General features: G+C 40.6%; 1 protein-coding gene across 5 annotated transcripts in view; it reads left to right on the forward strand.

Moving 5' to 3' along the window:
- RALGPS2 (Ral GEF with PH domain and SH3 binding motif 2) overlaps positions 1 to 13,524 on the forward strand; it is a 114,954-nt gene that overhangs the window by 9,077 nt on the left and 92,353 nt on the right. For all 5 annotated transcript variants that reach the window (XM_017737412.1, XM_017737413.1, XM_017737411.1 and 2 more), the window contains one exon: positions 12,905 to 13,036. In XM_017737412.1, the coding sequence (XP_017592901.1) occupies positions 12,980 to 13,036 (57 nt within the window). In that variant the 5' untranslated portion in view covers positions 12,905 to 12,979. Of the gene's footprint in view, positions 1 to 12,904; positions 13,037 to 13,524 lie in introns of those variants that run through there.

Genomic DNA, 13,524 nt, shown 5'->3' on the forward strand with positions numbered 1-13,524 from the left:
TACGGTCCAGCCCATTAATGGAATTGGATATCTTTTTTCCCTGGGGCAGTAGGGTGTGTTTCTATGATCTTATCATTAGACTTGCTGATCACTGTTTCTTTGTGCCCTCTTCTGTATTTATGATTCTCCTAAAGTTGGTAGAAGTGCTTTGCTTACAGGAAGAGAATTGCTGTCTTCTGGAATTCGTAATTAGCATCTTCTCTGATGCTGGGGAGGCCAATGTTTTTTAATGTAACAATCCTTAAAATCAGAGAACGCCTCATGGAAGAGATAAAGGAGTCTTGCCTAGGTTGGAGATTCTGCCTCTTGTGAATTGTGTTCTTTTCTGGGTATGGGGCTGGGTCGAGCATGTGCTTCTGTCCCAGGGGGAGCTGATGTTGAATTGGTTTCATTTGTCAGTGAGGGAGCTGGTTGATGCAGCAGTCTCTGGTAGAGCAGCCCTGCTGTCTGATGTTTGCCAGCTCTGTCAGATTTATGGTGTTTATTAGCCACACACAGCTCACCTGGAAAACCCTGCTCTGTTGTTTGTGAACAAACTAGATTCTTCTGTTGGGAGGACCCTGTAAATCCCTGGATTGCATTTAAACTGGTAGTTGCCTTGCCTGTTTTTGCTTAGGTGGCTTTTCTTTGTTGTCTTGGAGGTAGTGAAATATAAATTTGTATAGGTCATTAAAATATCTTTGCTTTTAAGTGATAAAGCTGTTTCAAAAGTATCACCTGCCAAAACACACTAACCATGTTGTGGCTGGTGACTTCAGGGTATTCCACCAGTAAGGTACTAATACCCTATTTATGATGTGGCTGGTTCTCATTATGTTTAAATAACAGCAGGCCCAGCATGAACCTCCCCTACTTGGCAAGCTGAACATGAAACTAAAAGATGAAAGTGTTTTCAAAGTGCAGCCAAGGTATTGACTTTTTCAGCCATTCTTTCAGCAGGTAAGAGGCAACTTGCTTCCTGCTAGTATGGAATGGGGAAATGAATTACTAATCTGTGTTTTGGTTTCGTTTTTTAGTTTGGTGATATGGATGATCTTGACTTTGGGATAATATTGAAAGCTCTTAATTAATTTAGTTTAAACATATATATACACACACATGTACACATACATATATTTAATTGGGTTCCCTGTCCAGCTCTCCCAGCTGAGTTTGTTCCCAGCACAGCTTTCTCTTCACTGGGGCTTTTTTGTTGCTCAAGGAAGGCTGCTCCCCCTTTGGTGTGCAGCATCCACTCATACTTCTGATGTTGACAGATTTCCTTGTACCTGCAGAACAAGGACAGTAATAACATAAATTAATGACAGTAATAACAAAGCAGTATCAAATCCTTGTCCAAACTGTAACTTAGGGTACTCATTCCAAATACTTAGAAACTATTGCTGAGACCCTTTCAGTTCTCTGTGTTAGTCATGGCCATTTGTCATGTTTTTTCCTCCTATTCAAGGTGAATCTTGTATGAGAGCAAAAATGCTTGTCTTAGCTAAGCTGTATGTTTATGTGGCTGAATTGTTGCTTTAAGGCAGCAATAGAGGGCATGGCAGGGCTCAAAGAAGTGTTGTATTTTCATTTAGATGAGGTAAAGAATTCGTTTTCACTGGTTTGTCCACAATGACCAATGTCTGTTGCTTGAGAATAAGCCAGTGCTGTTGGGTATTCTGGGCCAGAAGATGTCCTCTGCAGAAGGGGGGGAAAAAGATGTTTGTGCAAAATTTAGGACTGAATTCCTGCAGGATTTCCTGCCAGAAGTTGCCAGGAAAATGCTTACCTGGTAGATGTCTTAGGATCTGAGAATCTTTGCTTCAGTTCTTCTACTTGTGGTTTCCCTGAGCTTTGTGCTACTTTATCACTGTGATGGTTTTGGTGAACCTGGAAAAGAAAGCAAAGCATTTTCCAATAATTTTGCTAAGATTTTGGCTATTAGTATTACTGAAGTAGCAGTTCATGAAGGATTCTTTTGGAAGGTTCTAATCTGTGAGCTTTTGAAAGATAAAGTTGACATCACCTCGTGGTCACGTGACAATGGGTGTTATATCCCTAATTGTGATAGCCTCCTTTGTCATGCTATGCACTTTCTTGCATTATAGCATTCTAGATTTACTTTTTATCAGTTAAAAGATAAGCAAAAAATGGATATAATTGTCTTTTTAGTTAAATGAAATGTTAAATGGCATGATTTCCTTAAAAGGAAAGTGTTATCTGCTGTAAACCAATAGTTAATATTCAAAACGCCATTCTCCTTCAAATCTCTGTCACAACTATATTGTGTACAGGATACCTCTGTCGTTACTCTTGGACCCAAGTTTTTGGCTTGCACATATCTGCACTTAAATCAGTCTTTAATGTCTGCTTTCATTGATTTGGCAGAAACTGACTCAGCTGTGTTTCGTAGGCTTAAGGATATGTTTGAGTGATAATTATCCAGTCATCCACAGAATGGAACAGCTCAAATATCCAAGTAGTTGGGTAGGATATCACTTGTGAACATACTGTGCTGAATTCATAGTGCTGGAATAATCTTAAAAAACCTGCTTGACAGTCTGTATCGAAGACATGTCATTAATCTTACCCCTACAGTGTCTTTCTCTTGGTTTTGTAACAAGAGTTTGAGGTTTGCCTTTACTGCCCTTAGAGGTATACAGATTATTTTGTATAGCTGGTTCTTACTCTTTGCCAGCTATGCTCTTCAAATTAATGCTTGTGCTGCTACATCTCAGTGTCTTTTTGATGTCTTCTGGAAAGCCTTGTATTCTACATCAGTTAGACAAGTTCTGTAGATATTTATTATGTCATTCCCTCTTTAGGGCAGATCCTTTCATCAATAATGTAGATAGATGGCTTAGAAATGGCTCCGGCAGGGCTCTCATTTATACTGCACATTTACCTGAAATCACATTGGGATTTTTCTGGTGACTGGGCTGTTGCTAATGCACAAGCAATAAATGTGTTTACCAGAATTTCAGGTCTTCAAATAAATTCTTGTCTACCTTGAGTGTCTAAAGAGACAACATTGCCCTATGGTCTACTGTAAGTTTCTATTTTGATAACAAGAAAAAAGTCTGATACCATCTTAAAAAACATACTGTCCTCCTTAATGAAAAAGTTCACTCTGAATTTCAGTTGAAGCAAGCATATTCTTGGTTAACAGTTCCAGACACTGAGTAGGTCACTGGTATATGGTTGGGCCATCTGACTGTTGGAGTTCTGTACTTGAATTTACTTGGTTTCTGTGTCTCTATGTAATTTGGTTTCTATGTCATGTTTTATTGGGCAGATGCTTTGGTGGTCACCAGTTGCTGACTGATCTTGGGTGGAGAAAGGTGTGTAACATTAAACTATGGATATTTAGGTCTTCATCAGTTCTTTCCTAAGTTGGCTGATTTACTGAGGCCCTTCCAAAGGGAGTTAGAAATGTGGAAAAGAGGTGAATGGGATGCGCCGATCAATAAGTAAGTGGTTTGTGTGTTGTTTGCTTGTCGAAGTTGTTTACCCTAGGCTTGACACACTTCTGTGAATGAATGCAGGGGCCAGTGACACAGGCAGAAGACCAGCTCTCTTCCCCAATGTCTGTTGTAGTTTGCCATAATAGTCATCATACCAAACAGGCAATTCATAGGCTGATAGATTTTTTCCTGTTAGCACCATTTCTATAGCAACGGTGCATATCAATGCATGATGTTCAGGAAAGAATAATTACAGAGCACATCATTGAAATGTTGCTGTCAAAGGTGTTATTGATAAAGACTGTACTCATCTCTCTGAAAGCTGAATTTCAAACCAGACTATGATACTGTGTGTCCTCTTTGAGAAAGGTTCTTATTGTCTATTAGTAGCTTTACAAAAAAATACAGTAAAATGTTCTCTCAACAGTATTTTCTTCTGAGTGAGAAAGTCAGGCACTCCATGGGGGAGGAGTTTTGCCTTCTTTTCCTTAAATGTCAATCTTTTTTGCCTTCCTGTACAAGGCAAGGGTGCAGTCGAGGCTGGTGGATGTACCAAGTCCTTAGTTCTGTGGATTTGGAGCCTGTTACTCAGCAACAGCTGGGACTTTCTCATTTCTCTCTTGTTAAAAATGTGTCCTAGGATGATTGGATCATCTTGGTTTTGATTTGGCTGTTTGTAATTTTGACTCTAGCATTTAATGCTTCCAGGAGTTTATTTAATGAGTTGCATGGATATTTGAGTTTTCTTCACATCCCTATGTGATGTGTAGGTTGACACAGATAAGTCGTTGTGGATCCTCAGGCTCAGTTTTTGTCACTGTTTTTTTTTCTTACATGTGCTTTTGGCATGTGAGTTGTGGTGATTGCTGGTGTCTGAGTTCCTGTAGCCTGTTTGCAGTAGCAAAGCTCAGGCTGTCAGTTGTCATCCCTGTCTCGCAACTTACAAGTGTGCGGTTGTACATAAAATTATATTCAAGTATTTTTCCCAGATCTTTTTCCTGTGAAACACTTCCTGTTCTGAGAGAAGGCATGCCACCTGCATGGATCCATTTGCAGATCATTACAATGGTTTTCTTCAAGTCTGCCTTCTGCTGATTTTTGTGTTGCCTTATTTAAAGTAACAGTATAAAAAAGCTAGGAATATAGAAGGCAGTTCTAAAGACTTTTCACAGTGAGATGTGATATTTTTGCTGATGCACAGCCTTAATAATGCTTCCATATTTATGTGTTGTTTGTATTATCCTCAAACAAAGCAAAACTGGATCTAAATCCCTCTGAAAAGAATTTTTGGATCCTGAAATCCAGGTTAGCAGCATTCAATGCTCCACTGTAGCATGCTCTTGAATATGATTTCCCTGTTCAGAATGGTGTATGCAGATGTGCTCTTCCTTTATTAATTCCACTGATATTGTGCCTGCACTTCTTAGCCATAGTAACACTTTACAAACTGAGCATCAGTTAATCAGGAGGATATTAATCATTTACTGCTCCTCTTGTGTGCAAACAAAACTGACAACTGTATGGCCATGTGGTGGAGGTCTTGGAAAATCCAATTGGAGAATGATTATCATCTTATTGAATGGCCTAATTAATTAAAAATATTTGCTTCTGGTTTAAATCTTATTTATTTTCTTTGCCATCTTCTAATTCTTGAAAATAACAGTGGCTCCTGTCCTTCAGAAATACCTCTAGGTTATGTTTTTTCCTGTTGTGTATCTTTGGGGCAAGGAGGGATTCTCCTCTGGTTCATCACTGAGGAAACCTGGATTTCTTCTTCAGGATGAGAAGAAATGTTGCTCAAAGAGATTAAGCTTTGGGTTGGCTTTCGTTGTTGGAGGGAGATGAGGAGGGTAGAACATTATGCTTTTGATGTACTTTCTGTGCTAAAAGAATTCCCTCCTGCTTACTCTTTTGGCATATGGGAAGGAAACCAAACTAGGTCTCATAAATTCAGAGGTTCCCTCTTCTGATAGCAATTGCAAAGTAATAGCCAGATCCAAAGGAATAAAGCTTTCTTCTGTGGACTTTTCTCAAGAACTACTAACAGAGGCTTGTTGGTGATCTCTGAAGGGAAGTGCCAGGGACCTGATGATTTGTAAGCAGTTTGTGAGCAGAAAGTTCTTCAGGTTTTGTGCAGTTATTTTCTTAGCATGCCTACATTTTGTCTTTTAACAGTCAGCTGCTGCTGGAGAGGCCTTTGGTTAGCAGAAGGCCAACCTCTTGTGACCTCAGGCTAAACCTAAACAGCACGTACACATGTTCACATTTTTGGCTTACTCCATTTGTTGCCTGCAATGATCCTTTTCCTTCTGCTTGGTTCATGCCTGTGTGAGGGCCTGGATCTGCCACTGCTTGCAGCTGTGTACCAGTTCTCATGCTGAAATTTGTTACCTTGTGCTAGAATATCTCTCAGTTAAGTCCTGGCCCTGGGTCAGTCCACTGAGGAAAGCTGCTTTTGCGTGGTGGAAGTGAGAGTGGTAAGGATCTCCTTCCTATTTGTGTGTAACTAACCTGGAAAAATTGCCATTTCGAGCTGAACCTCTTGGTGATTGTTGCAAGTTGATGACAGACTGAGCTAATGGTGTGAATTTTGTAATAGGATTTGGTAAATGAGTAACTTGTGCCCTGGAGAAGGATATTCTGGCTTTCACTTTTGGTTTTTCTTTCTTTATCTCATCCAAGGAAATGGGAGCTGCAAGGTGTACCAGTTCTTGAGATTAAAAAGGAGAGCACTGGGTACTGGAGAACTGTGGAGAAGAGGTCTAGATAGCTGGAAACCAAGATACGAATGAGACAGAGCCTTGCTATTACCTTAATGTTATCTCTCTCTCTATTTCTTTTCTCTCTCCCCCAGCCTCCTTCCATTCCCAGAGCTGGGGAATGAGGTGCATAAAAGCAGCAATAAGATTTATTCAGGACAAATTATAGTGAAAGTGCTCTGTGAATAGTGTCTTCTTAAAGAATAGTAATTTTACCTAATTGCCAGGTAAAGCCTTTTCTAAGGTAAAAAAGAGAATCTAAATTTAAATGAACGTGTTTAAATGAAGCTTCTTTTTTTACTTAAAACTTCAGTGTCAAACCTAATGAAAGAATTTTTTGTTCCCTTTCTTGCTGTTCCATGGATTCTAATTTCATCTGTCTTGGAGTTTAACCAGCGTGTGAGTACAGAAGTGCTTTGAGTTTCCAGCAGGACTCTGGAAGGCAGGAGTCTGTGTTACTGGGTCAGCTGTGCTGCTGGTGCAGCAGCGTGTGACAAGGTTTCTGTCAGGAAGGAGTCCAGCATCAGCTTAAGCAGCTATGGGGTATTTGCTGTTAGTGGTGTTGTCTGAAAACTGTTCAAGAACCCAATTGCTGTTATTCAGATTTTGAGCATAAATTTGCATTTTAGTCATACTTCTGGTGCATCTTCCTGGTAGTTAAACGCGGCAAGTGTGTCCTCAGCAGATCTCAGTTTTGTACCATAAGCAAGCTGGGGTCTCCTGGGTTCCACTTATGAAAGAAGTTTCACTGTCTTCAGAACACTTGCAGAATATCTGCAAGCCCTTCTGTGCATGCATTTCATGGAAAAAATGTTTTGGAAGCAAGGTGACCAGAACTGCATAGAGTACAGCATCAGAGTCCCTTCGGCATTGTTTTGCAGGTGGTGTTGGTCCCTAATTAATGCAAATATCTGGGTCTCATCTGGCTACTTCATGCTTACAGCTTTAGTGGCATCATTTCCAGCTGAAATTCACAGCAGAAATTTTACAGGAATCAGCTACCAGAGTCCTTTAATGATTGACTTACGGGTTTTTTTTTTTTGTTCTTCTGTCCATCGGATAGCTTTATTTGTCCTGTATTGTACTGCTTTGCTGTATTTCTAAATGGTTTTTGTTTTAATATTTGTAGTGGTATTGCATATTTAATAACTCTTAGTAATCTGGGTTTTTTTAATATTATGCTTCCATATATGTTTTTTGTCATGTCTCTCTCCAATGTGTGTCTTCTTGTGTCTCTTATCTCAGTCTTCACGAGATAGGCACAGATTAGGCAGTGCTTTGCCAAGATTCACGCCCCTGGAGATCTCATAGAGTTTCATAGGTCTGGGATTTTATTATTTTCAGTGATAAATTTCCTGCAAGGGAATGGAGTAATATTAAGTTGCTTGAGCTATTATTTTGTCTTTTGTGGAAGTTTCTATTTTTATCAGTTTTGCTATCTTAATATCATCATGCTTACCAAAAACTGAATGAAAGGATGGCTTTAGGTGACTTTCATTTCTCCTCTTTAAGGGTACGTACATACTACCTTTATTCTTACAGTACAGTAACCTGGGTGGGTTTCTGCTTGGTGGCTCGAATGTGAAACTGAAGGATATCGTTTGGAAGGTGCAATTTGTTTTTTTTTGTTGGTCTTTGCCTATTCCTTGGTGACTCTGCTTCATTGTGGGGCTTTTATGTTTGTTGGGACTTTTTGGTTTGGCGTGGAGTGTGTGGTTTGCTTCTTTTTTAGTATGCTTGGTCTCTTAGGTTTTTTGGCCGTGGGTTGTGTTGGTTCTTAGCAGTTGTCTCAGCTTTTGCCTTTTAGACAATAAGTTTTCCTCCGCTCTCTAGTTTCCGCAAGATCAGGAGCTCAGGTTCATTGTGTCTGGAACAGACTTTTTTGGGTCCCTACTGTTTTTTGGTCTCTGAAGTCTTTGGTAGTGACTCTGCATTTATAGTTAATGATGATCCATGCAAGGCACTTTTGTTTTCTTAATGGGGATCTGTGATCAAAACAAATGACACTTTGTACTGACATTATGAGTAAGAACAAAGAGGATATTGGTCATCGTGACTCTTGAGCTATTCCTAAAACTTCACTGAGTTTGTTTCTTCAAAGCTGTTGTACTGTTCTGGGCAGGAAGTTTTAAATGTAATTTTAGGGTCGTCTTTTAAAGTGCTGTTTGTACAGTATTTTTGGGACAGTGTTTGACCCAAACTGAGTCAATAATATCTGCTGTGGGAGGGAGTCGGGCATAAATGTTGTGTTAGACATCTGTGAGAGTCCAGTACGCTCTGCCCAGGTTCTTTTGGATATTCCACACATGGAGGGGGTGTAATGCTTAATGTTAAGTTAACAATTTGAATATAGTTGATGTTACAGAGGATTTCTGATTCAGCAGTGTGGTACAAAATACACTGAAATCGCAATACAAATGCAAGTTCAACTCAGCAAACGACAGCAATTGCAGTGTAGAGTTGAAACACAATAGCAGCGAGATCCCCATTGCTGGTCTCTGGCGTGTGCTCGCTGTCACGATGCTGGTGTCCCCAGTCACCAGGCAGGAAGACGTGGGTTGAAGCCAGCTCAAGCTCTCTGAAATTCCTTGTTTGGGTGGTTTTGTAGAGCCACGTCTCTGCTCCCCCGTGCTGCTGTAGCTAACTGGGGAGACTGTCGCGTCTAACAATGAACTCGGGCAGAAGCATTCACAACACCAGTTGATTCACTCAGCTGGGATGCGGTCAGTTGATCTACTCCACTGACAGAGCTGTTTATCTAAAACAAAGGGCACTCTCTGGTCCCCTTTGTGCTGAGATCAGGTCAGCTCTGCAGCAGCTGTGCTTGGGCACACCCTGCTGCTGCCCTTGCTCGTCCTCACCGAGCTGCCTTCCCTTTGGGGGGGGTCTAGGGAATGATCATCAGCACAGCCTTGGCTGAATTTGCAGAAAAACTCACTGAAGGCACCAGACGCTGCTTAGTTATGCTGGCTTTGGCTGGGATAAAGTTCATTTTCTCCACAGTATTTAGTGTGGGGCTGTGTTTTGGATTTGTGCTGAGAACAGTGTTGATACCACAGGAATATTTTTGTTACTGCTGAGCAGGGCTGACACAGAGTCAAGGCCTTTTCTGCTCCTCACCCTGCCAGCACGTAGGCTGGGGTGCACTGCAGATTGGGAGGGGGTATAGCTGGGACAGCTGACCCCAGCAGGCTTATTCTAGGCCATATATGTAATAATATAAATCTGGAGGAAGAAGGTGGGAGGGGTGGCATTTGGAGTGGCTTTTGGCTTTCCGAGTCACTGTTACACAGGATGGAGCCCTGCTTTCCTAGGGATGGCTGAACACCTGCCTGTCCATGGGAAGCAGTGAATGAATTCCTTGCTTTGCTTGAGCACACAGCTTTTGCTTTCCCTGCTGAGCTGTCTCCATCTCATCCCACGAGATTTTTCACTTTTATCCTGCTGATTCTCTCCCCCGTCCACTGCGGGGGAGTGAGCGAGTGGCTGCATGGGGCTGAGCTGCTGGCTGGGGCTAAACCACAACAATAGTCTAGATATTTTCATTGTTTGGGTGTGATGAATATTTGTATCAGTCTTTTTAGTTTGCTTTCTACTGTACAGTGTGTGTAGCATGAAGAGGTAGGAAGATACCACACAGTGTGTTGAGGCTTCAGGCTGGCATTAAATGCTTAGGTATTTTGTGCATCGTATAAAACACTCTCAATTCCATGTGTAATGCATTTCTGAACACAAAGGCATTTATTAAATTGGAGAGGAGAAACAGACTGGAAGTTCAAATTACTCAGTGTAATTCAGTTTTGGTAATTGGATATACAAGGTACACAGTGAAAACTGTGACTCACTATTGCAGAGTGGTGACAGTCGTTCCACAGACCCAGCTGTGCTGCTCTGAACTTCTCTGCTCTTGATCACTTTCTGATATTGCTGTTCACAGATCATTTTGCTCTTGAGCAGAAGGATGGTATAGGAAGCAAATGATTTAGTTATTCCAGTGTGAGGATTTTTTCAATATTTATCTTAAGTGCCACATTGACCAAAACTGTTGCTGTGACTTTTTCTTATTATGGGAGTGGTGATGTACTTTTGAAAGCTGCTAGACATGAGAGCATTGTAAAGGTTGCCAATTCTGGAACTTTAAGGTTGATAAATATATATTTATAGCAGTTCAGTACTAATTCAGCTCCTTACTGTATCCTCACAAAATGTGAAAAAGTATAAATATATTCAGACATACTGTTGTAATGCAGCAATGGGCACAAAGGTATCATTGTGTGGACAGCTTTGTTAGGATACAGCTTGATGGCAGATGTTACATTTTGTGAACTCTGTTTCCTTTGCAGGGAGGGGGTTTTTTCCCCAAGGGATTTTCTGCTTACTTTTAAAAACAATTTTAAAAATCCAATGTTGGCGTGCCTCATAGAAGTCACTTCTCAGCATGGTAGCCCCACACCTCACTAAGAGACAGAGTTCTCTCAATTCCCATCACAGTAAAAAAAAACCTTCCTCAGCTCCTCTGAGGTGGAAAGTTTGTCAGGAAATACAGGGAGGAAGTTCTTGTGGATAGCTGTGGGTTAGGTGAGACTAATAATTGAGGAAACTGGGCTTTAACACTTGCTGATAGAGGAATTAGTGTGCTCTTGTTGATGTGAGGCTGATCTGCCAACTCCATAGGCTTCTAGGATATGTGGAGTTTCTTTTAATTAGCACCATCCAAATACCTCCACAAAAAAAGCCCCCAGAGCTCAGTTTTTTGTTTTTCCTTGCACAGAAGGGCTTCCCTAATTCTTTGCTTTTTTGCCTCCCGTTAATAAGGGGAAGGGGAACAATTGAAGCCTATGTGAGCCAAGGGTCAAATATATAACATTTAGTTTAAGATAGTTGGAGGAAATTGTGCAGTCTGGCCCATAACTGTAGCATACAACTACTTTCCTTAAAAACACAGTGGTTAAAAAAACTCCCAAAATTTTAAAGGGTAGGGCTTTTTTAGCAGAAGAGATTACTTTGGGATAAATGTCGCACTTTGAGCATGTGGGGTGCCTGAAACTGGTTTTGAAGATGTGATACCTGTGGCCTCTACTGTCACTACAAAAATGAAACTTTTAATGCATCAGTTAGAGTTTTATTTCTGTGCTTTTCTCTTAAGTAAACGAAAAAGCTGTAGGAGAGAGGCACTGGGGAGCTGGGCATTTGCCAATATTCCCCAAGACAATCTGAAGGGTAATTGAGGCGGGAAAGGACAGGACAGCAGTGACACTCAGAGGCCAAAGATGAGGGTTTTTTCTCTTTGTGTGATGTGTTAGTGTAATACCAGCTAAAGCTTAAGTGCAGTTGAGTGCATTTTTAGTGGAGGAATCAGTCTTAATGAAAGCACGTGGGCTGGGAATGTAGCATTAAAGTGAAATGTAACATCCTCTGTCCTGTGACTGAGACAGTTCTGTCAGTCTTTCTAAGCCCACAAAGGGTAGAATGTGGATGGCTGTCCTGAATTGCAGAAGTACAGCTCAGATGGGACGGGTAATACTCAAAAATACCTGGAAGCTGTAGTGTTTGACTGACATTTACCACATTGCTCTCTTGCACTGCCTTCCTTTCTGTATTGCATTCCTATGGTGACACGTTAGCATTTGAGGATATTTTCGTATTTAAATATTGCAGTTTCTTGCCTTCTGGGCTTGTCTGTCTGACATGCTTGGTTTAGATCCCTTGGAGATACAGCTTTTTGGATTATTTTATTTCATTCCTTAGAGGCCTTAAGTATGAGCTGCTGTAATACCATTTTGTCATGTGGAATTACCCAGTTACCTGTCACTTCCCTTCTCCATTTATTTTCAGACCATGCAATAGCTCTGAGTTAAACTACAAACCAAAAGTGAATTTAATAAACAGCAGCAACTTTGGAAGCAATCACACCTGCTATAGACATAGATACATGGAAGCTGATTGATAATAGTTTTCACACTAGAGGGCACTAACAGCTCATTAATTTAAGCACCATCCAGTTTTTATACTCTCTAGCACTTTGGGGTTGGGTAGTCTTACTGTTTTTATAGTGGATGCCAGAGGTTTCCATTTCTTTGCAGCCTTTTCTCTGCAGAATGAAAAGTCATAGTATTCTTGCAAGGATGCATGAGAAGTTAGTGTGTGGAATTTTCCTTTGTGTGTTTTTCTGTTTGTTTGGGTTTTTTTTAACTAAGCAATAATTTGGATCATTTGTGGAGAAAAGTATAAATTCCACTTGTACTTTTAATTGCTTTCAATGTGATAATTTTCACTTGAAGCTGGTGAAGAGTCATGTAAGATAGGAATTGATTGGATAATACCTTGTTAAAGTTATCTAGTAGAGTTAACATCTGGAATATACTTTTAAAAGTTGGTAATAAAAGGAAAAACATCATCTGTGAGCTGATGTTGCAGACCTCACTTTGTTTACATATTGATTCCTGGTACAGAGAAAATAGTAGGGGAAAAGAATGTGGCAAGTCAGTACTGCCAGTAACTGTTGAATTTTAATGGAACCTTCAGTTGTGTATGTTGGTTTTAAGTAGGTAATTCTAAACTACGTGTTAGAATCTGAAATCTGGACCTCAGAATGGTGTAGCCATTTTGGAAGTCCTTTATTTTTGTTGAGGATTTTAGGCTCTGAATCTTGATTAAATGCCCTGGAGAAAGTGGTTTCTGATACCTTTTTGCTCCTTGTAGGAATGGTTATTCGGTTGCCTTGGAGATGATGCTGCTGCTGTAAATGTAGGGCCGAAGATTAATGGTGTGGGCAGTATGGACCTAATGAACGGACAGTCCAGCAGTGTTAATATTGCAGCTACTGCTTCAGAGGTAAGGATTGAAAACCTCACTGGGTAACTGAGTACTCAGTTTTTACCTTAAGTGCACTAAAATGTAAGTTTTTCTTTTAACAGGTCTTGTCCAACAGATTCTTGTTCTGTGCCTTGGTTTCATGCACCCCTCTTAGTGTGACTAAAATGTAAAGTCCTGAACGTGGCATACCACAATAGAGCATGAGCTTGCCTTTACAGTCTTGCCATAGCCAAAGCTGCTTTTTTCCATGTTCTCTTCCACCACATCTAGACAAGGAAGCATTTCTTTTCAAGTTTTAGCAAGAATAGATGCTCTTAGCACATGAAGCTGGGTTGGCAGGGGCAGTGGGAAATGTTCTTTTCTTTGACAGGTACTTGTATGTGTGTGTGTGTACTGAGGAGCAATCTGACACAGTAGCAGTGGAACAGAGTTGTTCCCTTTGTCACAGGTAGTTGCTTCCTTCCTCGAATCTCTGGACTGTACCAAGGATGTTTCGTTTATTTGCA

Source organism: Corvus brachyrhynchos, unplaced genomic scaffold (assembly GCF_000691975.1).
Source record: "Corvus brachyrhynchos isolate BGI_N302 unplaced genomic scaffold, ASM69197v1 scaffold466, whole genome shotgun sequence".
Taxonomy (NCBI): Eukaryota; Metazoa; Chordata; class Aves; order Passeriformes; family Corvidae; genus Corvus; species Corvus brachyrhynchos.